Source organism: Dromaius novaehollandiae, chromosome 9 (assembly GCF_036370855.1).
Source record: "Dromaius novaehollandiae isolate bDroNov1 chromosome 9, bDroNov1.hap1, whole genome shotgun sequence".
NCBI lineage: Eukaryota > Metazoa > Chordata > Aves > Casuariiformes > Dromaiidae > Dromaius > Dromaius novaehollandiae.
In genome coordinates, this window is record NC_088106.1 from 1379676 (window position 1) to 1407479 (window position 27804).

Here is a 27804-nt window from a genome sequence, read left to right on the forward strand (position 1 = left end):
TTAGAAGTGAGTGTTGACAAAAGCCACACGTTGGGCCAAAGTGAGTGCCAGGAGAGCTGAGTTAGAGGAAGTAAATAGCCTTCTCCTCTTTCTTTCCTAATTTATAGGGTTTGGCTTAGTATGTCTCTTTTTCCTTGGTGTTTTAATGGGTTTGGTCATGTGGATTCTAAATTCTGATAATTTGCTTCTCTCTTAGGCCCCCATTCAGCACAACATTACAGAACAATCCAGCTACAATCAGTAGTACCTACTGAAATTTCCCTCAGATATATCATACAGAATGTATCTGTAGCCTGTAAATAAACTCTTCAACAACACTTAGTATCAACCATGAAATATGTGAAACTAAGAATATCAGCTGTGCAGTGTGTGAAACTAAGAAATGAAGACTGAGATAAGCACAAAATCAAGCAAGAGAGTCATACACTTAAGGATTTGTCTGCACAAGTCGGTTGTGCAACCCGCTGTGCTTGTGTGCATCTACTTAATGACAACGGCTGTTAAACAGCAAGGATGTTAAGCACGAACCTGCGTGCCCTGGTGTGACTGAGGCGTTGCAGTACTGGGTTCCCAGCAGCTACAGTTTGGAATGAATTTCGAAAGGTGCAAGTGTGGAAATGTCCAGATGTGACTGAAGAAATATAATCAGTTGCAGATTAAAAACAAGCAATGTCATAGGAATGTTTTTGGATAAAAACATTGAGGTTTTTCATGAAAATAGCTAGCTTGGCTAAAAGGTCATTGACTAGATTCAAAAACACCCATCTGAGACATGGGTAGAGAAACATAGTATATGCATTAAACCTCATATCATGATTTTCTTTTTTAAAAGTTGCTAAGTAGACAAAGTATCATTTTTGCTAACCAGAACACAAGACTTAGTGCTCCACTGCCTTCTATCCTATAAAATTACCAGAAGTCAGTTTGCATTGTTGTGGCAGTGATAATACACTGCTGTTTTGCATCCAGCGCTATTTACCTGAAGATAAATTGATAGTAAAATGTGTCTGTAACCTGCCTTGCTTGTGTTGGGTTGATTGCTGAAGTTTCAAGAGATGGCTAAGGCTATACTTGCCTGATGGTGTGTGCACTGAGTACTTGCAGCTTTGAAAGAACTGTATGAGATGCACATTTTAAGAACAGACAACCAGAACATTAGTGGGGGAGGGATTTGTGGGGGTTTTTTCCTGTTATATATAAATATCTTAAAGCTTGATGGGCTGTTTCATCCGAAACCATGTGAATCAAGTTTTCTTTGCTATCCACCACTAAAATCCTTCCCAGCATTCTAATTGAAAACACAGTTTCTCTGTGTGTAACCCAGGAATACTGATGGAGTATTGCTGGGGATTTAGGCCAGATCTATGAACATACTGACTCAGTCTTGCTGAGAATTAAATGCAATTCTGGTACCTTTATCAGGGCACAAAGATCCTGTGTGGATAAGCAAGGCAATAGAAGTGAAATGTGGAAGCTTATCTGCAAAAGCTAAAAATGTTGTAGATTTGTTGGACATATGTTTTTGAGGCTGTGAGCTTTTCTATAAAGTTAAATATTCAAGATCTCATTCAGTATTGATTTGCCCATATTTCTGTGCATCAGCATAATATATATTCTGCAATAGTTAGAGGTTACATTTATGTTAGTTGATAAAGCCACTGTTACACTAGCTTGTACCAGCTGAAGACCAGGCCAGATCTTGGAACAAGCACTGCTGCTTTTCCCTCTCCCTTCAAGCACACACTTCCACTCTTCCAGCTGCTAAAAAGAACAAAGTTCTTTGATTTGAAAGCCTTGAAACCTTGTCATTAGCAGACACTAATTCCAGGAACTTGGTCTCTGTTCCACAATTGCAATACTGTACAAGTTGTATTAGTAAAAAACAAAAAAACCCTCCAAACCTCCCTTTTAGTTCTTTTTTCTTTTTCTGCAGTTCCTTAGTCTGTCAGCTGACTGGATAGGTTTTACTCTGCAGTTTTACACCATCATTTGGCTTTACTTTCTTTACATACATGCACACAATTCTGGGGAAAACTTTTACTATTTGGAGCTTTGAGTCCCAGATGACCTTTTTGAATATCCATTTCTGTCCTCTGGGATAGATTCGCAATAGCAGCCTGCCCACTGCCGCCCTTTAAGAGATTTCAAAAGAGGCAAAGGCTTAGTGCTTACATGTCTGGTTACCACTCAGTTGGCTTGTGCATTGTCTCTCTCTGGGCACAGGGGCCTTGCCAGGAGTTCCAGTGCTGCTGTTTTCTTTAAAGGTTGTTTGGTGTTTTACTCCATTCCATTTTAGCAGGGCAGGAATGGCAGCCTAACAGCAACTTCTGCATCTAATTGGGAATCTGCTTGACTTAGATGCTGTTTGAAAAGTCTTTTACTTCAAAGTACAGGACTTGGCATTGTCGATGTTGGAGCCTGTCCCTTTTCATGCCTTATTTTGAGAGTGTCACTGCCACTGAATGAATGGAAGGTCCTGTTACATGAAACAACTGCTGAGTTGCCACAAAAATGCATGCAACCATTAGAAACAGTCTTGTGGGGTTGTTAGTGATGAGATCCCATTTTATTGTCACTGTGAAATTACAGGCAATTGTTTTAGGTTGTCCTGGTATATTAGCAATGCTTTTTTTCAGAATAGTCATACTTGATCGTTGGTGGGCTCTGACCTATATTTTCATTCCAAACACAGTTAGTGCTGCAAAGCAAAAATACCATGTGTAGCAAAGTTTGGGGTATTAGACTCAGTTGAAGGAAGGATTTTTCTCCCCTTCTTTTCACACGTCTTTGTGGTTCTTTCTTGTAGGCATTGGAGCAAAAAAACTTGTGACTCACGTAAGTTGAAAGTACAGATTTGCTTTATGAAAGTACTACTCTTCCAAGTAGTTTCAAACCTGTCTGCATGAGGTTCTACAGAAATACAAAACTTCTGTAATATCATACATGTTTATGGAGACGGTCATCTCTGCTTATCTATGGGAAAGGTAATAATTCTCTCCTAATTTTTTTTTCCGGTTGGATTCTTTAGGAACACTTTTTGTGAAGTCATTCTTACCTTCATTCTAAGCGTACAAATCAGAAGTGGCAATGGTTCCCCTTGAAGTGAGGGCACGCAGCCTGTTCACTAGTCCAATATTGCACTGTAGTTATGCCAGTACGACTTCCTCATGTGACAGCTCCTCACCTGGCTTGAAGAACCATGTATTATCACTTTATTGGTCACTTAAAGGACCTTGCAAACTTTACTATTTTAATTTTCAAGAAAGATGTGCTTTTTCCTTCTCTTTGCCCTCACCCCTTTGCCTCCGCCTTCAATGGCTTTGGGAATTAGCTTTTGGGAATATAAAGCTATTATATGAATGCCATTCTCTTAACTTCAGGGAGTAATTCATCTAGAATTCCAGTATCAACAAAACATTCTCAGATCGTGGATAATTGTTTCCCATTGCTAGGAATAATACAAGAGGAGAGGACACTTACCATTTTTGGCATGAATACTGATGTCTGGCTGAGCTCTCTGCAAGGAGACATTAAATATTTTTATTAAATCTGACAGCTCTCACATTTCTTTACTTAGGTATATGCTGCTATAATAACTCCAGAAGCAGCTGTGCACATTTCCTATTTCTGGTGAACTTGGCTGTTACTACTGTGCTTACATTTAATTTTCTACTGGGAATATGCCATGATCTGTCTTGGATAAATATCAGATCTGTTTCTTAACACAGTGTTACTGCTGTGTATGTCTGGGCTTGAGTAAACCTTTGTCTAATTAGGTGATATCCACTTGTTATTATCTTTTGTCATTCTGTGCTTCTTTTGCAAAGTAGGCATGTTGCTCAGGTTTACTAGCGCCAATGTAGCACTCAAACATCTGAATTGCAGTGCTGCTAACAAATGCTTGTTTTCATGGGAAAATTGCTTAATGCAACTCTGGAAACAAATCTTCCAGTCTGTGCTTGAAAAAAAAATTTCTCTGCTCTCAACTTGCATGGTGGCATTGATACAAGATGAGATGGAGAAGAGCAGCCAAGGAACGGGCTGGAGGAGCTGGAGGCTTGTGTTGGTTCCCCAGAGCTTCTCAGCACCCCTGCTCTGGCCTCTGTGTGCAGCTCTCGGGCTTTAGCAGGGGTGGGAGGAGGAACCAGGAATGGTGTGAGGAGCAACAGCCACAGAAGTAAACAGAGAGAGGATGAGACATTAGGAAGGAAAGGCTAAATACGAAAAGAAATTGGGTAGGAAGAGAGAAGAAGAAATGAAAAATCTCGTGCTGATTTTAAAAAAATAATGAAGTGGTGCAAGAGGCATAGCAACATGGAGCTGAGAAGGGAAAGGATGACATGGACTGTTAATCTGATTGCATTTAAATTTGTACTGTGCAATTCAAAACAGTCTGATTAGAAAACGCTGTCCCATGCATATGTTGAATAAGAGCATGACAATATATATTTTTTTAACTGCACAGAATACCTTTTGCCTGATGAATCAGTAAGATTTTGTAGTGTCTCAAGACCTGGAGCCTTTCATAGACCTTTTATTTTTTGCTGTTTCCTGCAATTTATTGGTTGTCAGATTTTTTTTTTTTCCCCCACACCTACACCAATCCTTCATAGGTGATAGAAACCTTTTCAAAAATTTTTTTAATGGCTTTTAAAAATGCTGCACATGAAATTGCTAATAAAAAATGATGTGATAGGTGAGCAAGGAGCTAAGAAACAGGAGGGATATTATTATATCCTACTTCTATCTTGTATTTTCCTGTGAATTCTGAGGCATGTTATGAGTACAGTCACATATGACGGCCTTCTTTTGCTGTTCTCTCACTAGCTTTTTTTCCACAGCCCAATTGATACATTTCAGATTTTTCACAGCACTTTTGCCAAAGTTAATTTAGAGCATGGTTTATCTAATATCTGCCTGGCTTATTTATTCACCATGTTCCACTTTTTAGCTCTTTAGCTCTGTTTTCATTGCTTTGCTAAATTCTACAGTCTTCCATATATCATCCTTTCAGATGTAAAACATGTAGCTCTATGTAGCAAAGGGTTTGTTTTGGCTTTAAATTTGGCTGCCATTTTCTCTTTTTAAGTTAATAAAAAAAAGCATTCACATTTTGCCGGATTTATGGCTTCCTGTTCTTAGTATGGTGCCCTTGAAGGAACTGCAGAGAGCCCACAAGGGACAAGAACTTTGTAAGTGCTAAAAAGCAAGACCAAACATCTGCAACAACTGCTGTCCTCAGGAGGAACAACCCTGGCAGAAGCTGAAGCTGCCAGCTGAAGGAAGCTCAGACGAAATAGCTGAAGACAGGAGGTCAGGGAGTTTTCAGAGGGAGGAATCTACCAGAAATCAGTCTGCTAAACCTCAGAGGCCAGAAACAAGGATTACAGCAATTAGACCCCAGTAGCAGAGAATTACAACAACGGTTAGACATTATAGGCAGATAAACTGGGGAGCAGTTTCATGGGAAGCACAAATCAAAAAAGTATGCATGTTCTTTTAATACATGTTAGCTTCCCAAAAGCTAAGAATAGGGATTAGAACTTGGAAATTTATTTCCTTACAATTGCACTATATTATAATACTTGTGCTATTTTAAGCCCTGAGATATAAACTCACATGGACATGAAAACGTTCATGTCTTTGGCAGTGCATTTTAGGATGCTCTTGTGTGACCCATATATGTGAGGTATTGTTGTTTTGGTTAGGAGATGGGCATTTTAGAAAAATGGAATGCAGGAATGAGTACAAAATCACAGACCTACCTCAACTCATAGTCTGTATTTGGAAATCTAGTGCATTTGAAATAGTTTCCTTAACTGTGCTTAAAAACAGGTCAGACTCTCCTCTGATGGAAATCTCACTGTTTTGGTGAAGTTAGCTGAGCTAATCCAATGCGTTCTATAGCTTCAGTTGATATTCTGTGGATTTTTTTCTTAATCCCTTAATATGTCACTTACGATAAATTTAACTGTACAGAAGTTTGCTAGTGATGGTATTCTTCCTCCTAATGACTAAGTGGAAGTCACGTTGTACCCTCTGCATTGTACTGTCTTGAACATGGATGTTTTCAGTGTGCCCTGTCTGCTTGATCTTGCCTCTTGCCTGCTGTCCTGTAGCTAATCAAAGACTAATCAAAAATTTGCATGGTTTTGCTTTGCTTTGCTTTCCAGCAGATGTAACCAACCAACTGGATTTGCTTCTTCGTCATGCCAGCACCTAACTTTTGCATATATTCATTTTCTGTGAATTCACTTATGTCGTGATCTTAGCTGAATATAAGCAACATTTATGACATTTGTTTTCAATATTCAGTGTTCACGTGTCTGTTACCTTAAAAGGCCATGTTTGCATGGTATCAATATGAGCGCTAAGGACAGCTTCATTATTCTGTGTGAAGGGTTTCCTAGCCTTTGATTGCTCTCCGTCGCTTGTGACTCGACACTTGCTCCTGACAGCTTCTCGACCAGTTTGCCTCCCACGTAAAAGGGTCTTCTAGATAGACCTGTCCATCCAGAAATAGTCTCTGTTCATCTTCTTTCTCCTGCGTCAGAATATCCCTTTGTTTTGTCCATTTTCAGACACAAGCTGCTGGTCTGGGTAGGAAGCTGGCCCGCTTCTGCCAGCGGGTAGTTCATGGCTGCTGCAGAGCTGTCTCGCTGCTCAGCCCCTGCATTCGGCTTCCCCGGAGATCTGCCAAGGGCCTCTGCAGAGCGGTGCACAGCCTCACGGGCAAAGCGCGTTTGTTGAACAGAGGGAAATGGCGTAAACAGAAGGTCTTTCTGTCATGTTTATAGTTTGGCATACTCATTATTTCATATCAGTAGTAAGTGGTTTATATTGAAAGAAATTAGGCCCTAGATCCTAACAGAAATGTTTATACTTCAGTGTTTGTGTACTGTAGCTGCTTGTGAATATACAGTTTTTGTGCAAAGCTATCCATATAGCACATGTCACTTGTGATTTTAAGGGGAAAAAAGCTTGTCTTAAAATGGAAGAAAAGATATATGATCCAAAATACTGGGCAATATGCCAGCAATGTTCCTTTTTTTGGCCAGGAAAATGTTTTTTGTGTTACATCCTGCAGAACAGACTGGAGCAATTCAGTTTAGAACTTTGAAATTGAGGCACATTGTTTACCAAAGATAATGTTACTTTTGGCTGTTTCCTCTGATTTTCAGCTGCCTTGCTTTTGTTTTTCAGTTGAATAAGACTAAGGATAGAAAAGAGAGTTTACTTTGTGATATTGTAAAGGATACTGTCAAAATCATCATTTATTCTGTGTTTCTGGAATGGCTGTGAGGCATTAGAATCTTTTGTAAGATTGTGGGACTGATGAATGGTTTGTATATGAAAACAGCTTATCTCTTTTCATTATTAGTTTATGCATATAATATGAATTTTAACAAAGTCTGTGGACTGAAATTTGCTGTGAATAATAACTAAAAAAAAAAGCTTGTTTTTTGTGACATCTTGCACCAGGATTTTTATTTAATACTGCAGATTACATCTTTTTACTCATTCAACATCAGCCAAGAAGAAATTAGTGAGAATGTTTTCCTATAGTAAATTCGGGACTTTGTCTCAAATACCAGAGAGCAAAGACAGAATAATAAGAAATCTTGAGGTAGGAAGTTCTAGTATGGTGGGAAATACTGTCTCAGCTTGTGATTTTGGATTTGTGTCTGCCTGGGAGACAGGAAGCTCTTGGGTATGCAGAATGCAGAGCGAGGAGGGAAGAAGAAAGGCAAGCATGGAACTTAAAAAGCAAAGTAAAAAAGCAAAACAAAAAGCCCTCAGAAGTTTGTCAGAGCCTTTACGTATATCCCCTTGTTTGCATTTATGATTTGGTCTCTATGTTATGACTTCAGTAAGAGGGTGATTAGTGAAAGAAAAAGTATTCACAACAAATAGCACTTCAAAATGAGGTGATGAAACAAGCCATGGTAATGTTTTCTTTTTTTTTTTTCTTGCGTGTTCAGTTCTGTCCATTACTTTGAAATTTCACAAAGGTTCTGAGTTAAATCTGTGAAAAAGGAGGAATTGTTCTGGGGAGTTTTTTGGCAAATAGAAGTTACTGCATATTTTTGTAATACTTTATTTATATTGTATGTAACAGGGAAAGTATTTGCTTAAACAATTGCATGCTTAGTTTCCTGAGGGCTGTGTCAACTAATGCTGTAATGTATCACATACCATAAAATGACAACCACCTACTTATAAAGAGGAAGTTAGGCAAGGAAAAAGTTCTTTTTTAACTGGAGTAAGAGTGTCATTTGAGAAGCCATCAAGAGCAGTTAGGTTCAGAGATGAGAATATTATTTGTTTGGGACCTAATCCCAGAGTCCTTTTTGGCTTCAAATAAAAGCTGTAGGATGAGGAGCACCCGTGTTTTTAAATGTAGATTTTTGAAATTGCTTTAAAATTTTTGAGTGATTCGAAGTTACAGAGTGCAGCGTGAAGGCAAAATATGAAACACCTTTTCATTGGGACGTAATTTTGCTGTCTTCCAGTTTATATTTTTCCTTAATTATTTACAAATAGCACCACTATAACTTCTACAGTGTACTAATCCTTAAGGAAAGGCTCCCTTGGTTAAAAGAGTGGTGTAAGATGTGTGCTGTGCAAACACAGTCCATCTGATGTATAGTGTGGAAAAATAACTTGTTCATGTTTTAGATCACAAATAATGTAAACACTTTAAAAGGAGCATTCGCTTTCTGCCTTGTATAGAAAACATATTCACTCTCATGTGAGTTTTGTGAAAACAGAAAGATGAAATCATGCAAACAGAAGTGTCTCAAAGTGAGACAAGTTCAACAGAGGGATTCTGAGGTCAGTTCTGGCGTGTTGGTTAATTGTCGTGTTTAGGCATCCCTTTGAATAAAAGGGCACTGGAGATTTTTGCCACCCTTCTGACAGCTTGTCTTCACTAATAAATTAGATTGTATTAGAGCACAACCTTGCAGGACTATGTTTAACGTTTTGTTATCTGGATATTCTTAAGCCATTCTGGAACTAATCATAACAGTATTAGACCTCCCTCTCTGCAACCAATGATGCTTAGCTCTCTCTGCTCCCTGCCTGGCAGATCCCAGTCTTTCTCGGTACCTGTCTCTTCTCTTCATATGGGGAGTTTCAAGCCTTTAAGTACATGCATGGGATAGTTTCTCGTGTGACTACTAAATTGTTAGTAGCTTGTTAGTGGCAAATCAAAGTGACTGCTAGCCATCTGCCGTACTAACAGGACAGTGCATCAACTGCAACAAGCAGCAAGCTACATCTTCTAAGTGCCCTTAGAGGTCCTTCCATGCGTTTCTGCTTCCTTCGTTCTCTCGAAGGCGCGCTGCTGTGGAAGAAAGCCCAGAACATCACATGAAGTTTTTCCTCCCGAGTCTGTGGAAATATGCTAAAAGGAGGGAATCTTTTCCACTCAGACAAACAGGTTGTATTTAAATTGTTTGTAGGCACCTGGCATAACACAGGGTCATTAGGAGTCTTTGTTGCATTTCCAGATGTAGCTTTTTAAATAAAAATTATTTCAAGACCATGACAAGCCAATGAAGCTGAATGACATTTCTAATACATTAGCTCATTTCCAGAGATAGCTGTGTGTGATAGTTTCTTGGCTTTGACGACAGATTCAGATACAGTTCTTATTTCTGTTTTCTTCTGAAAATCTGGCAAAAGAAAGTGCTGATGTTGCTGAAACGTTCAGTCATTTAGGACCTTTGGAGAAAGCATGTGGGAAAGATTGTCAGGAGGCCAGATGAAGGACAGCAAAGCCTGGAAAAACACACTGGGCCAAATACATTCCTGGTGTAAATCCACTGACTCTAATGACTTTCAGGCCTTCCTTGCTTTTTATTGAAATAGCCAAGGGACTACATACAGAAAATGTCTAATATACAGGAAACTAGCACAGAAAAAAAATGAATACAGTAAAATCTCCCAGAGATCATTGGCTCTGTACAGTCTTACACACTGAGTGATGACAGTTCAAATTTATTACTGTCAGTGAAACTACAACAGAAAAGTTTGTCCCACAAGCAGGGTGGGGTTTTTGCCCTACATTACTTTAACAGGACTCTCGTTGCTCAACGGCTTATGTTCTGTGTGCGTTTCTGAGTAATAAATGAGGGAATGGTAAATTCCTTGCATCCCCTTTGACTAATGCTTAGTTTAGGTTGCGTGTTTTTTGTGGAACACAGTCTGTATCTCTGGCTGTCTGTTAAATAAACTTTTCTGAAATGTCACTGTTTAAAGCAAAGCTGGAAAAGTACTGTAATGTTCCCGTTACTAGCTCTGTGTTGATTTGCCTATTATACCTGACTTTGTGGAAGTATAGAAAAAAGAAGCAGAACACCAGTTGCTGGATCAGCTGCCACCTTCCTCTGACATCAGTTTGGTCTGCTTTGATTTGCTTTATTTGGGTTATGTGAAACTGATGGTGTAGTGTACTTTGAGCAGGTCCTTTTCTCGTATTTGTGAGCAGCATGGACTCGAGGAGATTTCAGAGAAACCTCTACAAACAAGAAAGCTCTGCCTCTAAGAGCAGCTGCTCAAATAGTTACTCACTGGAGCTGGAAGCATACTGGAAAGCCACAACCTTAAAATATTTTGTAGTGGGCTGTCCTTTCCTTTTCTGTAGTAGTTGGGTTGACCCCAGTTTGTTTCCCCATGTGTGCTCTTGTGCTCTGTCACTCTCTGGTCAGTATTGTGGGACCTCCCCAGGAAAAGGAAAAACCAAGGCCAGGTGGAATTTGACCAACAAATTTTATCAAACTATTTTGCTCTTTAAAAACTGATGTCTAACTTGCCTATGCAAAGGCAGGCATGACTTGTAGCTTTGTGATGTATGCTCAGAAGTGCTGATGATTCTTAACAGAAATCTGGACTTCAGCATAGGCGCTGACCTCACGTAGATAAGTAGATGTACCACAGGAGTCTGCAGTGACCCTTAGGCTGCAAAGCACCTTGCTGAAAGGCAATAGTGGAGAATGGGGGGCTTAACAGGACTTGGTCAATTGCAGTTGCAGGGGCTCTATTTTTACTTCATGGCCCGTGAAAATTAGGCCCAGATCTGAAATTTCTGCAGGACTCTGTGTGCTAAATGTGTCAGCTACTCTCCAGGGAAATAGGCCTTTGGGCTGGAGGCACAAGAGAGCTAGGTATGGCCTTCAGTGAGGCTGCGTCTTACTGCTTACTCATAGCTGGTTGCTTACAGTGCATGGGGGGAGAAAGGTGCCTGAGAGGTATTTAAAATAGTGCTAAGTAACGCCCTGTGAGGACCTGCTTCTGTTGACCAGTAGAAGCAGCTGAAAATGTTTTTTCGGTCCTGCTTTTCCCTACTCCAAGGATTTCAGCCTCTGCTGAAACAGAGTTTCTGTTCCCAGAGGAAGTTCACATTCCTGTCTTAGGTGGCAAATACTTGAATATTGAAAGTAAGGGGGACCTGAAAGTGGGGCTCCTATGTGTTAGGCAAGTGATCACTATGCTGGATAGTCCTGCGTGCTCATGATTCATACTCTTGCCTAGTAAGAGTTAATCATTTCATGCAAAAAGGAACAAGGGACTGAAAAAATCTTGCATGTGGAAGCCTCGGATTCAGATGTGTTCAGACAGGTTGGGATTTGACCGTATGGTTTCCACATCTGAATGGATGCTCTCACTGCTGGGCTACTGAACAGAAAGACACTGTGTGCTCCCCTGAGAATACCTTATAGGAGAAGCAAATTCCCCCTATACTGGAGTTCCTGACAGGCCTTGTCTAAAAATCAATGCCGTCCACTTCCAAGATTTGGGAATTTCAGAGTGCTCTCAGAAGTAGATGCTTAACAATACAGGGGACATAGACACCTGGAGACTTTGTTGTTAGCTGGGGCCTGAGCAGATGGTGTGAGGCTCTTAATTTTGGGTTCATAAATTGCAATGGCAAATTCCTTAAATTGTTTAATGAACCCAACTTTCATGTATTTTCCTGCGACTGAACTTACTAGACCAAGTATTATTCAAATATCTGTATCTGATCCAAACTGAAACCACAGGAGAGAGTTCTCTGGTTTCAGTTTTGTGTTCACCCAGGGACCACCTTTATATGCCTTGAGAGCTGACACAAGGGGAGAACATTCGTTTAGGGGGCTTCTGCTTAAAAGATGTAGTCCAGAACATTAATGTTAAAAATAAATCAGTACTGCTTTCTCTTTGCTTATTTCAGTTCCTGTTTATTTTAGTTCCAAACATCAGAACCACCCTTTAAGAAAATCATTGTCAGAGGAAACAAAGTTCCAACTCATTTCTGTAGTGGTCTTGTTCAAGTTATTTTTTTAAACACCTATTTACTTTTGCCGACCATAATTTTCTCATGAAACTTAAGTTTTATATAGGTAACTATTCTTTTTAATATATGGATGGATAAAGAGCCAACAGTTTGAATGTATAGAATACTAAGCGTTGATCCGCATTTTCAACAACTCTGAAACAGATTTGAAAGAGACAGAAATCACATTTTTAAATGTCCAGTAGGTCAGTGGAAACTTGCTAGATGACTGTTATCTCTGGAAGCAGATTCTTCTTTCGGTTCCCCCACTTGATCTCCATGAAACTTTGCGAATGAAGCGGCTTTTTTTTTACACTGATATGATCAAAGGATTTGTGATCTCATCTTTCAGGGTCTCCTGTCAGAGCTCAGATGCCCTCAACCTCAGTGTCTTCAGTACCTGTTGACAGCAGCAGCTGACTTCTCTCAAGTGCAGTGGAGATACTGAACAAGTAAGTGGTGCTTGAAAAAGCACCAACCAAAAAATGTTAAGGAGAGGCTACGCTGCTGACATCCAGGTCAATCCTCCAGTCACCCAAAGGGAAAGAGTTGCAGAAGAGCTGTAAAATTGAGAACAATGTTGATCTAACACTAGAGCTCACTTGATTTACAGCTGCCTTGTTAATCTAGCCTGGGTCTTTGCAGGGGCAAATTAGTTTTTGTAGGAGAAACCATTGCTCATTTTGGACTTCACTAGAGAAAATGAATTATCGGAGGCTGGTCCTGAAAGCCAGGTTTTTCTCAACCAGTTTATTCTACTGAATCTTGAGGCAGACTTTGCTGGGTATACAGGAACTCCTTGTGCTGCAGGTACAATACCAGTCAGGGGGTGAGATTTTGTCAGTAAATGTTGCGTGCATCTTTTCATTGCTTTGGCTTTTCATACCTGTCCCACAAATGCTTCAAAAACAGCAGTTAGGTATGTGGCAGACTGTTAAAACTGATTGTAGTTCCCAGGAGTGTCTCTTCCTTCCTGTCTGACAGCACTCTGAAACCCTGCATGTTTCCGTTTCTACGTGAAGATGTAAAAGCACCTATAGCAAGATAGGCTAGAGGGAGAAACCATGCACTGTCTCAGTTGCACCTGTGTCGCAGACTCCCCTTGCCACCCTCCCCAGCATGCGGAGATGCTGCGCTGCAGCGGGAGGGCTGCCTGGGACCCAGGCAACGATTCCCAAACGAACTCCGTGCAAGCAGCACTGCCGTGGTTCCCTGGAGAAAGTCGTCTGGGCAGTGACAGCAGTGTGACATGGAGACTCTGCTCCTGCTGCAATTTTTCTAGGTCACTTAATTATGACGACAACCCCTGCTAATACTTTTCAATGCAGAGATGCCTTTAGGCTGGGCAAATGTCTGTGTCAGTTCCCCTCACCTTAAAAGGAGACAAAAGTTTGGAATATAATGACTTGAGGAACAGCAAGAATGAATACATAATGGTCTTTAAAATGTGGATTACAAAAAGTTGCAAAAGGCAAAAATCTTGATAGGATGTTAAAATAAATGGATTGCTAATTTTCGTGTGCAGTAGAGTTATCTATATTGTGGATAATATTCACTTGTGTTCATTCTGCTGGGACGAAGAATGCAGTGTAAGTCATTTTAATCTTAAAACTTCATTCAAATAAGACATCATTTTAGCTTATTAATGGTGGTGAGACTTTCACTAAGCAACTGTACTATTGTGTATAGGTTTATAATGTAATGCAGATTTCCCATACCCCAGGAAAAAAAACCCAAAAAAACAAGAACAAGTACTGTCCAAAGAGAAGACTGTGTTCAGCAGTGCTAAACATCAGTAGGACTTAAAATGTTGTGAATATGGACCTGTGGGCTCTTAGCACTTTAGTAAAATACTTAAATGCTTGCATCTAGCATTAAGCTAATTATTTAATTGACTCCTGGTGCAGGAAGTTTACCTCTTAGTAAAATTGCATCAGGTATATTACAAGTTTTCTTCAGACAGCTCCCTTTAAATTGAGTTTAAGTTCTGTAGACTTTCGAAGAACAGAGTAATAGTTATATCAGATGAAAAAGCAGCCCATTGTATAATACTTTTCAAATCTACTAAGTCTTAAGATGTGGTCTTGACATCTGTTGTTCTCGTTTAGTATGTTCTGTTTTTAAAAGGTTCACGTAACTGTCAGTTCTGCCTTTTTACCGCTTTCCTAATTTTCCATGTCTTTCTTACATGTTGTCTCTGAGAGCCCACTTTGTAAGTCAGTGATCTCCACCTGTGAACTTGCAAAAGCCTGGGATTCTTCTGCGACTGTGTGGCTGGTCTGTCTTCAAAGGAAGAACAGGAGGAGCTCAGATGACTTTTGCCTCCTCCTGCGATGCAAAGAGGAGGCCAAAGCAGAAGGGAAATCAGAGCCATGTCAGGTAATGAGACTATTGTAATTAATAACCGATTTCTTTCTGAAAGTGTCTGCCAACAATGTACTCTGCAGTGCTCTCTGTTTTAACATTGGTTTTGTGATCACCTTTAGAATAAACCTGCTTAGGTAACTAGAGCCAGAATTTATATTTCTAGCCAGAAAGAATTCGGTCTGTGGAAAAATAGCAAAAGTTTATGCTTGTGGCAGGATTACAGAAGGGATGACAGTAAAAGTTTCTGCTCATGGCAGGATTACAGAAGGGATGAAGTTTCTCAGGAACTCAGAGTTTCCACTTACACACAGACTGTGATAATTTTATATTTGCCTCTGTGGTTTGAAGTAAGACTCTTTCAGAAGATGATTTTCCGTTTTGTGTTGCAGAATCTAAATCTCTTGTAATGAATTTTACAATTTTAAAAGTATCCCTTTTCTTGAAAAAAAGTAATTTTATTATAGTTAGCAAAACTGCAGACAAAGATTTTTGAATTAATGTACTTGATGTGTCACAGAATCATGCTGTATTTAGATTCAATCCCACAAGACTTCAAAATTGGCAGTTTTGTATTGCTGACCATGGGGGGAAAAAAAGCCCTTTTGGTATGTGTGAACTGTGTTACAGGTATGTAGCTCACCCCAGAGAATCTCCCATTGACTTCTACGAAAGTTGGATGAAGCCCCAAACTAACATACTTAGCATAACCTTCCAAGAAACTTTTTTTTTTTCCTTCCCCCCTTCCCACCCGCCAAAATCTGGCACATAACCACCTTTACTGTGCCTCGCTGCTTGTGTGGCCTCCAAAAAAGTGTTAATGAGATGGCCCGTAGTCTTTTCCCACAGAATGCCAGTGATTTTGTGCATAGTCCCTGGCCCTTCTCTGTAGCACGGAGGAGTCGCTAGTGCTAGCGTTGCTTTCTGAGCTGTTCCAAGGGACTGCGGGTACCTGAACGCGTGGTTTTGCTGTCCCAGCCGGTGCTCGGGCCAGTGGGAATGAATATCTAAGATGCAGAATACTTTTCTAATTGAAGAATGTTTTCATTCTTCAAATCAGCTTTGTAGTTTCGGAAGGTTTGCCTTTGAGATAGTGTTTTATCACTGTGCTCTAAAATTGAACTTCAATTTCATTTCCCATACTAGAAAAGTGGCTACAAAATGCTGTCTTAAAATGTGTGTGCGGATGAGTAGTCTGAGAAGTAGTGGTAATGGTAAACAGCAGTGGTGTATATACATCTGGATAAGCTCAGATACCATTGGACTGTACTCTTTTTCTGCTTTCAATTTGATTACTGTTACCCAAAGAAGAGCTTTTAGGGCTTCAGAACACTAATATAAAGAAGGTTTGTGTTTAGCTGCTTGAGTTCAGATTTTCAGAGTAGGTCTTAAGCAGTGCTGCTGGCTTTAGACAGCACTATGTTAACAGGAAAGTCAGCACAGAAATGAGTCCCCTATCCATTACACTTGCCAGAGAGACGTAAAGCAGAGCACCTGTGATGATGCACTGCTCTGCTAACACGGTGCTCTTCTGAACTCTGTGCAAACCTGCTGTGCATTTATCAAGCTGCAAGCATGGCTTCTTGGGAGCCGTGACCTGCTCTGGTGGTCATGTTTCCTCCTTATATCATTTGTAGAGTCAGACACGTACAGATTTGCATTAGTGCTTGTGAACATCTTGTGGTTATTTTACTTAAGGCTGTTCATTTCTTATTGCAGAACAGTCTTACTCATAAAGGCCGGCCAATTCTAGGGGCTGCTAACATGAAGAAATCCTGCTGGAGAAACAAACGGGAACTGTGTTTGCTCAGTAATTCTCCAATGGCTGAAGTTTGCCTGGGCTGTATATGTACAAGTGGACTATATACAGTTTTATACTGTTGCTTATTTCCTTGTCAGTGAAATTGCTGCTAATACTAGTATACTAGTAGTCAGTATTCCCTGGGATGACAAATCAAGATTTTCAGCAATCCAATTCTGAATCCGGAGTTCAAGAACTGGGCTTGTTATTGTAAGGACTGGAATAATTAAATATGTAAACTATGTGGACATTGAGCAGCTGGAAATGAGAGATGTGGGCAGAATGGACGTGTTGATATTGCTGTTAATTTCTTACATTTTGAACTTTGCAACTTCAGGTAGAACAGCAGTAAGTGAAGGGGACGTGCATGCCACTTTTTTATTTTATGAAAATAGGCCAAAATCCAGGCTTATAAGCATCCTTAAAAAGTAGAGATAAGAGCAATGAAAAACATACATGAATTATTTAAATAACTGTTACAGTCAATTAGATGATTCAGTGAAATATAGTACTAATTTATGAAAATGAATCCAAAAGCTGTTTAATTCCTGGTGAATCCCACCGTGTGTAGTCAGCATTAAGCTGAAACTTTCCAGCACGCTTTGGGAGAGGGGTGAAGGTGGTCGCCAGCCTGCTTCGGCCGGAAAGGGAAACCTGCAGAGTGCTTTGCTGCCTCCCAGCGCCTGCTCGGGTTATTTCTTAGAATGTTACGTTGGAGTGAAGAATGGTTTTGGTGCTGAAAGTGCTTTTTCTTTCGTTTGAATATGATGGTTATGGCGACAGACGCTAGTAGATACTTAGGGAGAAGCACTGCCCAGCTGCAGGCACTTTAGTAGACTAATCGCTGTAGGTAGTCAAGGCGGCAGCTCAGAGCAGAGGTGCAGCTCCGAGTCCGAGCTGCCCGGGGAGGCGCTGGCCTCTCCCGCAGGGTGTCCGTGGGACCCCGGCCGAGCTTTGTGGGCGCGCAGGCTGCACCCAGTCCTGCCCGGCCACAGAAGAGCCGGCAAGGTCTGATAGGCGCGGAGGGCAGTGAGGGGGACAGCAGTGATCTCTGGGGCTTGGGGATGGCTGCAGGTGGGGACGGGGCTGGCAGAGGGTCTGAGAGGGGAGGGGGCAGCTGAAGGGAGAGGAGCTCTGCAGGGAATGCGTTGGATGGAGCTGCACGGGGCTGAGAGGGGCTGGAAAGAGGAGACACCAGTAGCCTAAAGCACAACCACCAAGCTTACAGCTCTGGCAGTTGTTCTCAGCAGGTTTCCCAATATGCATCTCCCTAATTCTCAGCCTTCCCAGCCCAGTACTACAGGTGCTGCAGAGCCACCCTCCCTGCAAGCCCTGCTCCTCCGGCTGTTCGCCCCCGTTGCGAGTGCGACGTGCCCGTCGGTGGTGGGATGCCTGTTAGGGCAGCTGCTCGGTGAGAAGCAGGAGCTGCTGCTGGCGCCTCTGGCTGTTTCTGCTCTCTCTGCTTGCTGCTCCCCTGTCAGGCAGGTGCGGTGCTGAGGCTGATCCCTCCTCTCCTAGGGGGTCAGGGAGCGGCAGCACGCTCTTCTCTGGGTGAGGGAGTGATTTGGCATTTCATTACTACACTGGCAGTAATTAACAACAATTTTATTACTTGCAGAAAATAGCAACTAATGTTAAAACCACGTTAAGATTAAGAGCAAACAGCTGTAAGTTACGGTAATTTTTATTTGTTTAATCTCACCTGCTTTCCACTAACATTCATAAAAAAACCCAGGAAACTCTGCCTGAATTTGAAGAAGCCAGAAGTGTTATGTATGTGCCAGTAAGGAGAGTCTGGGCATCTGAGCAATCTTAATTTTCTCCCTAGGGATACTGTACATAACCACATGATTCTGATGGTTCAGTGCTACTGCAAAGTCAGAGGAGCTGTTTTTTAGAGATATGGAGAGCTTCTTCCTCCCCTGCTCTCTCTGCCAACATCATGCAGCTTCACTCAGAGCAGACTAGGTGCTCCAATTGCACATTCCCATAACTTCATATGTTAAGATTTTTTACAGGCTGCCCCCAGCTAAGATGCTGTTGTCCAAAATGTCCACGTACCCATGTGCTGGGTGGGTGAGAAATGAAGCTGCCCTCCGGGAAGGAGGTTGTCAGCAGTTAGGAGGAATGAAAGTGTGAAGAGCAGATTGATGATAGCTGCTGACATCTTTGCCAAGGGCAGACCATGACATCAGTCTCCAGAGCAATAGGAGGTGGCAGGCATCCTGAGAAGATCCTTGCTTTCAAGGAGCAGCGTGTATGCTTAGTATGGGGTAAAAGCAACAGGCCCAGAGTCTTTGGGTGGCTACTAAAAAGGCAGGAAAGAGGTGCAAGTTCTGTGTTAGCTGGAGATGTATTTCTGGGAGAAACACACACACAGGGTACCACACTGTCTCTCCTGGTTTGACTAGGCCGACTGGAGCGTGCTGTACTCCCCCTGCTTCTGCAGCACGCGGCTCAGCATGATGTGCAAAATGCACTCGAGAAACACAGTAAAACTGATGCCACTGTGATCTGTGGCTGCTTTCCTGTGCTACCAGTTTTTGCTCTTACAACCTAACTGTATTATAAATGTGTTTTGTTTATTTCGTAATGTGGTCAGGGAGACTTGCGTCTAGAGAGTGAAACACCTATCTCCTCTTCCATAAATACTTTTGCCTTCTGTTTACCAACTTGTGCATTGCAGTGAAGTGTGTTAAGAGTGCAGAAGTTCAGCAGGTTCAGATTCAGATAATACAAAAAACATGTTATTGCAGACTCCAGTCCCATATTCTATGGTTGGCATGTCTGTTTCCTTGACCCTCCGCTCCTCCGCTTATGATTCACTGCTGCTTTGTCTTCACTCATCTTTCTGCTTTTGCACCCAGAATAGACAGGTTTTGGTGTGGCTAAGCTCATCAGAAAAGAATGGAAAAGAAATAACTCTTTTACTGCTGTTTGTAATGTTTAATAACAAAAGGATGTAGCTGAGTGAGGCCTTCCTTGTGAAAACATCAAAAGCGAGTAGACCCATGTATGGTTTTATAGATATACTTCATCAAACTGTACTTTTGCATTTGAGTGGCTGGAGTAGCTTTAACTTTCTGCTTTCTCAGTAATTCTCACACCTGGCTTTATAATCTCACAACTAAAACCAAGCGCAGTCTGTTTCTGGAACATGCAGTAGGGTAAAGGTTAGACAGAATTTCAGCACTTGCTGTGGATCTTTTGCCGAAGAAAATTAAATCTGGATAGACTCTATGAGTAAATAACTTTTTTCCTCCAGGAGACATACTCTTACAGTTATTTTTGCACGAAACAGAATGAGCTGAGATGCCCTTAGCTTGACTTAATAAAAACAATGGTTTAGCACTTTAAAGAGCTGTTTCACAGCAGATAGGTGAATTTCGTGTCCCAGGTGAGGCTGCCCAGGGCCGTTAAGGCAGTCAGTGCCTTCAGGGTCCTGACAGTCACGGGCGACTCTCCTGTTGGACCAGCAGTCACAATCCATAGTCTGCTAAATCTGTCCCTGTCGGGCTTTGGTACCACAGCAATTTAGACAATGAATCTGGCGGAGCTGCTCGTAGGTCACGCAGACTACATGCAAACTTACGGTCCTGCAAACGAACTGAAGGAGGAACCCAAGGAAGCAATGGGGTATGCCAAGTGGCAAGCGTCCACGTTCATATGTACTGGTGACCTGCTAGAACTGTAGTACAATAATGAGAAGAAACTGGCTGGTGTTTTAAAACTGCAAGGATGTTTGTTATTCCAAAAGAAACAGACCGTTAAAATCATAAAAATTAAATAAACATAATGATACAGAAACATAATAAACTTGCATCTCTCTTGCATTTCATTGACAGGAGACCATATTTGTCTTTCTAGAGTGTTGGCATAAGCCACTTTTGTACTCCTGCTTTAAGGCTGTACCCTAACCCTGAGCTCAAGTACCTTGATACAGCTACTGAATCTACAAGTAACGTACAGGGAAAAAGAATATCTTGCAATAGGTTGGATGCTAGTAACTTTACCCATCTTACTCATTTTCTTTCTCTAGAAACAGATCCTACTGACAACAGCAGGCATTAAAGGTGGATAAGAGGATTGTACTACAGTCTCTGATTGATCACTTGTTGAAGTCTCCTTGTGGGCTGGGTCACAACTAGATTTTACTTAATTATTCCCAATTTAGGCTAGAAAATACTTTTTTGCTGGACAGTCTTGCCGATATTTTTTGCTTTAAGAAAGTTTGTTTCGTGGTATTGATTACCTAAAAAAAGGAGCAGTTTTCTAGGTGTCCTTTGGTACTGAACTTTGTTGACGTGGTTTATCTTTTTTCACAGCAGGCTCCAAAGTACACCAGAAGTGGAGAGGGATGAAGGTATTACTTTTATGCACAGATACGAGTTAGAAGCCCACCTAGTCTTTCCTTCCACATCACAACTTGAAAATTCAGTTTGATACAGCAATACCTATTTGTTGAGGTAGTGGGCCAGTGTCTGAGCTAGTTCATTCAAATCTTTACACGCCTGTGCAGCATGCAGCGATTGGCAGTCCTACCTGAGTCCACGCATTCGTCATGGAGCAAATGGCTTCTACTGCAGGAAACGCTAGCTCCAGGCAGCGCTGCAGTGGCTGTACTTTTATTTCAATTACAGTTTTAGCCTTGGCCTTTAATGCATTTACATTTGTGTTACATATTTTTTTTCTTTCCTCATTGTCTGAAATACCATAAGCTAGAATGTATTAAAATGCAGAAGATACAAATGAGGCCACACTGAATGGATCTTTTTTTTGGTACATTATGTTCAGGAAGACTAGTAAAACTAGGATTGTTTGCTTTAGAAAATAAATGGCTAATGGAAAAATGTGTCATGCAACAGAAAACTATGATGGTGGTGGTGTAAGGCTCTGAAAGGAAGCAGCAATGTGGAGGCTAGGCATTTGAGTAACATGAAGGGTAATGGCTGCATGGAACTGGAACTGAGCTGTATTTTAGTATGTTTGTTACTCTCTGGTGTAGGTATGGTAGAGAGCGTGGACCTGTTGCGTCTTATGCTCGCAGTTATGTGTACCAAATGTAATTTCCTGAAGATTTACACTGTTTGAAAACAATATTCTATTTGTGTCCAGTCAGACTCAAAATGAGATACTTAGGTATTCAAAATATCTCCCAAGCGCTTTCCTAACTTGCCCTTTTTTGCCCCTTCAGCTTTCCCTGCTGTGCACCTGCAAAGGTTACAGACGGCACCGACAGAGCACGTTTGCTTTAATTCGGCACCTCCCTCCCACCATTTGAGGGGAGTCTTGTGCCCTCTTAGCTGGTCTTTTCTACAGCTTGGGCTCCAATAAAATTTGTACGATGTATGCAGTTAAATGTTGAAGTTGATGTTTTAGGATGGCCATGAACAAACGGTGAATTCGGTTTGTCACTCCATTCATCCAGCAGCAGTCAGTAGGGTAGAGTGCTGCGTTGGCTTGCTGGAGGAGGAAGGGTGCCTGCGAGGGGCTGCTGCGACGGCTCCCGGGCACCCGCGCAGCAGTCTGCCTCCCCCCCCGTGCCTTTTCGGGAGAGAAGACTGGGCATCGTGAATACTCGTGAGCCAAAGGTGACCTGAGGGTAAGCACGGTGCGTAGTACCTGTGTGCTGTGAGTTCACACCCATGCTTGCAAGAAAATGATGAAATGTTTCTGAACTGTGGCAAAACATTACGAATAGTTTTTTAGTAGTTTGAAACCTTGCCGTGTCCTTTTCTCCATGTGGTTTGTCAGCTCCAAACCTGCAAGAGTTGCGCGTGTAAGGAAATCTGACCTGAAAGCTAATGCTGCTGCCTGGGGAGGAACAGAGGGAGGACAGAGCTGCTTCCCTCCACTCTTCTTTTTCACCAGGCTGACTTCTTTTCCCCAGAGTCTGAAATATAGCTTTTACCTACATTTTGCCTCTGAACTTCAGTAGCCCGTTCCCGAGAAATGGGTGATGCAAGCTGTGAAAAAGAGAAAACGGGATTTGTCCTGCCTCTCTGTGAGGGAGCCAGTAACATTTCTTTCCTCTTGAGTTGTGTTGGGGAGAAGAGATCAATGTAAAGGGAAAAGATTTTGTGCTCACATCTAGTACTGATCTTCAATACACATGGAGAGTGACCACAAAGATGTTTTCTTGGTTTTTGTTGGAGTAGTATCAAGAATGCTAAGCCTTGACCTTGCTGCTTTGTTGCAGGACCAGAAGGAGTACAAGATGTTCCCTTCCTGCCTGAGGAGTGATAGCACAGGTAGATTTTTAAAGCAGCTGAATATTTTGATGGTGCCCAGAACTTAATTAAGCAAAACATTTGGTAGACTGACTGAAGTTTCCTCCTCCTCTTTAGAGTTTTTTACCTTTCCATTTTGTCTTTAAAGCAGGGCCCTTGGTGCTTTATCCATTTTTCTTACCCAGTTTTTATTGTGCTTGTCACATTTCCATAGTGGAATTATTACCTATCTCTGAATTCATTTCTTTATGCAGAAGTAGTTACCTCTGAGAGATGGACAGAAATCTTTTCATCCTGAGCACAGTGACAATTAAATCTCATCTCTCAAGTATTAACTAGAAGCCCTGTAAAGATTATGAAAGATTTTTTTTTCTGCAAAACATTATTGCACAGTTGACTCCGTATATAATTACAAGATAAAGAGTTTAGTCTTCCCGGAGCAACAATTATTGAGTATTGTGTGAAAAAAGACAGTGGATTTATATGGTTATTTGGTCTGATCCATTAAAGGTGTTTAGTATCTCTTTAAACTGGTAGGTGTTTGCACTAAATTCAGGCTCATGCTACATTATGATAAAGAAACTAATAGCTCGTGAATGTTCAATAAATACGTTTGCCTTTGACCGTCACTTTGCAGCAGCCCTTAGTTCACAGGCAGCATTCTGTTCCTTATTTTTTAACAGTCTTTTTTTTCCTCTGAAGCCTTCCTGCTAGCTATTGTTGCCAAATGCCAAAGTGAAGGTGATGGCTGTTTATGAGCCTTGATGTTTAATCTTGAGTTAAAATGTTGACTCAGTCTGCTCTGAGTGGCTGCTAATGAAACATGTTTTCTCCCTGCATATCAGAAAAACCTCTGCTCAGTGTGATCAGATGAGAGCTCACCTCCTGGCCGTGATCCAAACATAACAGCAGATTAACTTTGCCCTATCAGCCTGTGCTGGCTTGTAACTCTTAAGAGTCGGCGAGAACACTTAATCTGATCAGTCTCGAAGGAAATATTTTTGTAGAACATGGGAACTAAATCACTATGCCTCTTCATTGCCTCTGCTCTTATTGCTTACTACATCTATACACCCCTGCCAGAGAATTTCCAGGACCGCTGGAAACTGATGCTCATAACTGCTGAATTCAGAACTGTAGGGCATCTGGTAAGTTTAAAATTCTTTTAGGTACTGGGTTTGAGTAAAAATATTAACACAGGAAGGAAAAAATTAAAGAGAAGGGACCTTATTAGTGGGTCCATGGAGAATATCCGAAGTCAAGTGTAGTAGTGTCTGAAATCAAGTGTGTAACTAACTATGACTCTGAAGAAACTGTTAGAAAATATTTCATTATATAATCTGGAAAAAAGGACACAGAAATGAACTAAAAATGGGATATATTAATGTGGATATGATTAAGTACAAACTTAAGTTTATTTTGCTTTAGAATCCTTTATAGCTGAAGTACTGCTCCTTAAATTTTTTCCTTTTTGCTCTAAACCTGTATATTGAACTTCCTCAGAGATGTTATACTGGTTGTCAGAAAGAAAAAGTGGGTCACTTTTTAAATACTGTTCATCTCTGCAGTTTTGTAGAAATCTACTGGCAGCATGAGCTTAAAAATAAACAAAGCTAGTTGTAGGGGTGTTAATGCTAAAGTATGTAGAAATTAAACAATATTTTTATAACAATGTGAAAACTAACTGTAATCTTGCCTCATACAAAAGATGGTGTCTAGCTAAGCAGCCCAGAACCATATGCTATAGTCTGGAAAGGAACAGGTATTGTACCCCATCTATAGTTACACAGGATGTATTTACTGACATCGTAGTCCTTATGTCTTTTTGTGCTATTTTTACGTATTATGTCCTTGGCTGCATAACATCACTGAAATGAAGCAAAAGCCATTTCAAACCTAAGTAAATAATTTGTGAGCCTGTACACCATGCGTAAATAAGTGCTACGGTTCCCACCTCCTAAGTACGCTGAACTGTTTTGAAACCAGCCTGTACTTAGTGTCCAATGGTGACTGCAGCAGGTTCACCGAAGTTCAGACATGAGGTCAAAGATGAAGGGGATTTTTTGGGGTGTTGTAGATATCTCTCTGGATGGCTAGAAATGTTTTGAGACTTTTTCCTCCTTCATGAAAATGTATCAAAAGGATATAAGGAACCATGAGAGAGGTTTCTAATTTTGCTTGACAGCTGTTGCTGAGAGGGTTGTCCGGAGCAGGCTGCAGACACCCAGGCTGTATGCTAAGAAGTGTATGAGTTTGGGATTTTGCCTTTTGTGATGTTCAACTGAAAACATAGTGGATATGATTACAGAAGTCCATTGTAGCCACCTCTTTTTTGTTTTTCTGGTGAAGCAATGAGTGCCTGTGTTCTTTGGATGTCTCCTTAACATCCCACTTTTAGACAGTATCTAAAAGCTACTGTCCGTTTGCAGAGACTTCTGTTTCAGCAGACCATCGTTCGCAGCAGAAGGAGGCAGTGTGTGGTCTTTTGCGTTTGCTCATAATCTAATAGACTTTTAGCCACTTCCTGGTTTGTTTTCGTCTTGCATCTCATTTTCCAGCATTAACTTGTTTAATAACTTCTATTCTCCATAGTAATCAAGATCTTTCTCATTTTCTTGGCAAGTTTGAAAGCATTTATAAAGGCCTAACTGAAGTGTAAAATCTTAAGCCTAAATTCATGTAGTTATCCCATGCGAAAAGGGAGTAGACAGAGAAATTGCAGAGGCTTAGAAAGCAGCAGCAATGTTTTCATTATGTCTGGCATCTGCTCAGTAAGTTTGAGGTTTTAAGTGGCGAGAGATGAAAAAGAGAGAAGAAAGAAAATGTAGTTCCTGGATATAGTATCAAAAGGGTTTTTTTGTCATGCAAGGATATTAGACAATAGGAATCCTTATTAAAAAATACCTGATAATAAGACTCCACTGAGCTTCTCTCCAGGTTTTCAAGATGTAACATGTGATTCTCTCTCTGAGAGATTTGGCTTCAAGCTGTTTGGCTAAGGTTACTGGTGTAAGAAAAACTGATGGCATCATCAGAGTTTGGCATCATTACAATCATTCCAGCTGTGCACAAACAGTATTAATACTGTTTTTCATGACCTGTTAAGTACACGTTCCATTTTGAGTTGTAAACCCATGGCTACTGGGAGGAAAGAAGGAGTAAAGTGGGACAAATTGGTAGGACTGAGAAGATGCTTCCGCTCTGAGTCATAGAGTTTGTTACCATTAGTACAAGACCCGTGACAGGAGAACCCAGGAGGTTTCTCTTACTTTGGGGAATGAAGAAATAACTCATCTGTAAATGAGCAGACTGAACAGTTTTACTGGTCTTCCTAATAATATTTGCAGCTACATTCATTTGACACTCTAAGGCCTATCTCCAGAGCACTGTGAAAGGTGGTTGTGTGCTCTTCAAAGTTTATAAGGAACAGGTAGTATTACCTGTATTCTACTTTCAGAGTTCATGAGTTAACAGGTCTAGCAACAGGTTTTGAAAAATATTTTGGCCACTGAAGATAAACGATACATGCCCTTAAAACCCATGCGGTTAGATACTCCTGAAGAACCCTCTAAAAATGTATTTATGTTAAAAGTGTATTTAATAATTCTCAGTTTTAGAAATTAAATGGAAGTGTGTGGAAGTTAGTGCTGTTTTCAACAAGAGTTTAGTTTGTTGAAGTAACTAATGCAGAATGCCTTAAATATACTGTACTGTTTTCACAAGAAAATCCATTTTGAAGGATGTAGTGCATAGTACTGGGTACTTTAGAAGTCCAAAGATAGAAGTCTATAGTACGTCTTGCATTTAAGGTGGACTTTTGAATTTGAACATTCAAAATGTAGGCACATAAATCCATATTCAGATTCGTTAGATTCTTTAAATAAAGGCTTAATTTTCAGAAAGGCTTGATCTTCAACAGATCCTCAGCTTTTTTTGTGAAGTCTGTTTACTTTTATCTTGATGTCTGAATGTGAATTCAGTTAAACATCTGCAGCAGCTCAGTCTAATTAAAAGCAATAACCATTCTAATTGAAATGTATAAGTTATAATAATTAGAAGTTTAAGACACAGAGAGAACAGCTTCTACTTTTTTAAAGAAAGCTCTGCTAAGAGCTCCCATCCCCTTTTCCTAGCAATTCTACAGGAACCTTGTTTCTGTCCCTAAGCGAAGGAGATGGAGTGTGAGGCAATTGCAGTTGAATAGGACAGAGTTGTCTGATGGCCTCTTGCTCTTCAGTCTTGGAAATCCTATCATTTCCATAGAGAGTGGCCTGCATGATATTAGAGACTTCTAAAATGCTATTTTTTTTTCCTTTCACTAATTTGGTTTCTTTGTAACTTTTGGAAACTGAGCCTGAATTATGGGATTTTAAAATATAATTTAAAGGAAAATAGCAATTACAAAAAGCAAAGCGAGGATGATTAGATTGTAACACTTCACAACATCAAACACAGTCTGATGAATTGTTATATCTTTCAAGAGATGATCAATTAAAGATATATATATATATATATCTGTATCTTTATATATCTTTATATATATATGTATATTTTACATTCTTCTTGGGAAGAATAACACAACTCTTGGAAAGCTAAACATCCTAAAATGTTCTGTACCAGTCTGGACTAGTTTATTTGTCATTAAACTCGATCCTGTTTTGAGTTTAATCTAATATATGTTTTTACATTCAGGTAACATATAGGCTAAGATTTAGCTTTAAAGATATCTATAACAATTGTCTATATTGCTGTACAATTGACAGTTATGTGAAGTCTTTTGTGAAATAACTTGCAGCAACCTGTTACATGTGGTTATGAAAGAACCAAGCAGCCAGTAACTGTAGTTGGAGGAGGAGCTGGCTTAGGAGGTCGATAGCTTTTCTGTTGCAATACCTACACTGTCTCCAGTGTTTTGCTGATGTTGATACAGGCATACCTCGTTTTATTGCGCTTCGCTTTATTGTGCTTCGCAGATATTGTGGTTTTTACAAATTGAAGGTTTGGGGCAACCCTGCGCTGAGCAAGTCTGTCGGCACCATTTTTCCAACAGCGTGTGTTCACTTTGTGTCTCTGTGTCACATTTTGGTAAT

At 40.6% G+C, this 27804-nt stretch overlaps 1 protein-coding gene across 16 annotated transcripts in view; it reads left to right on the forward strand.

The window, feature by feature from the left end:
• AADAC (arylacetamide deacetylase) overlaps positions 1 to 27804 on the forward strand; it is a 63542-nt gene that overhangs the window by 21253 nt on the left and 14485 nt on the right. For 6 of the 16 annotated variants that reach the window (XM_064516477.1, XM_064516475.1, XM_064516481.1 and 3 more), the window contains 4 exons: positions 12672 to 12771; positions 14522 to 14698; positions 22684 to 22735; positions 23560 to 23862. In XM_064516477.1, the coding sequence (XP_064372547.1) occupies positions 23725 to 23862 (138 nt within the window). In that variant the 5' untranslated portion in view covers positions 12672 to 12771; positions 14522 to 14698; positions 22684 to 22735; positions 23560 to 23724. The other 10 variants (XM_064516486.1, XM_064516487.1, XM_064516488.1 and 7 more) reach the window with 6 other exon arrangements.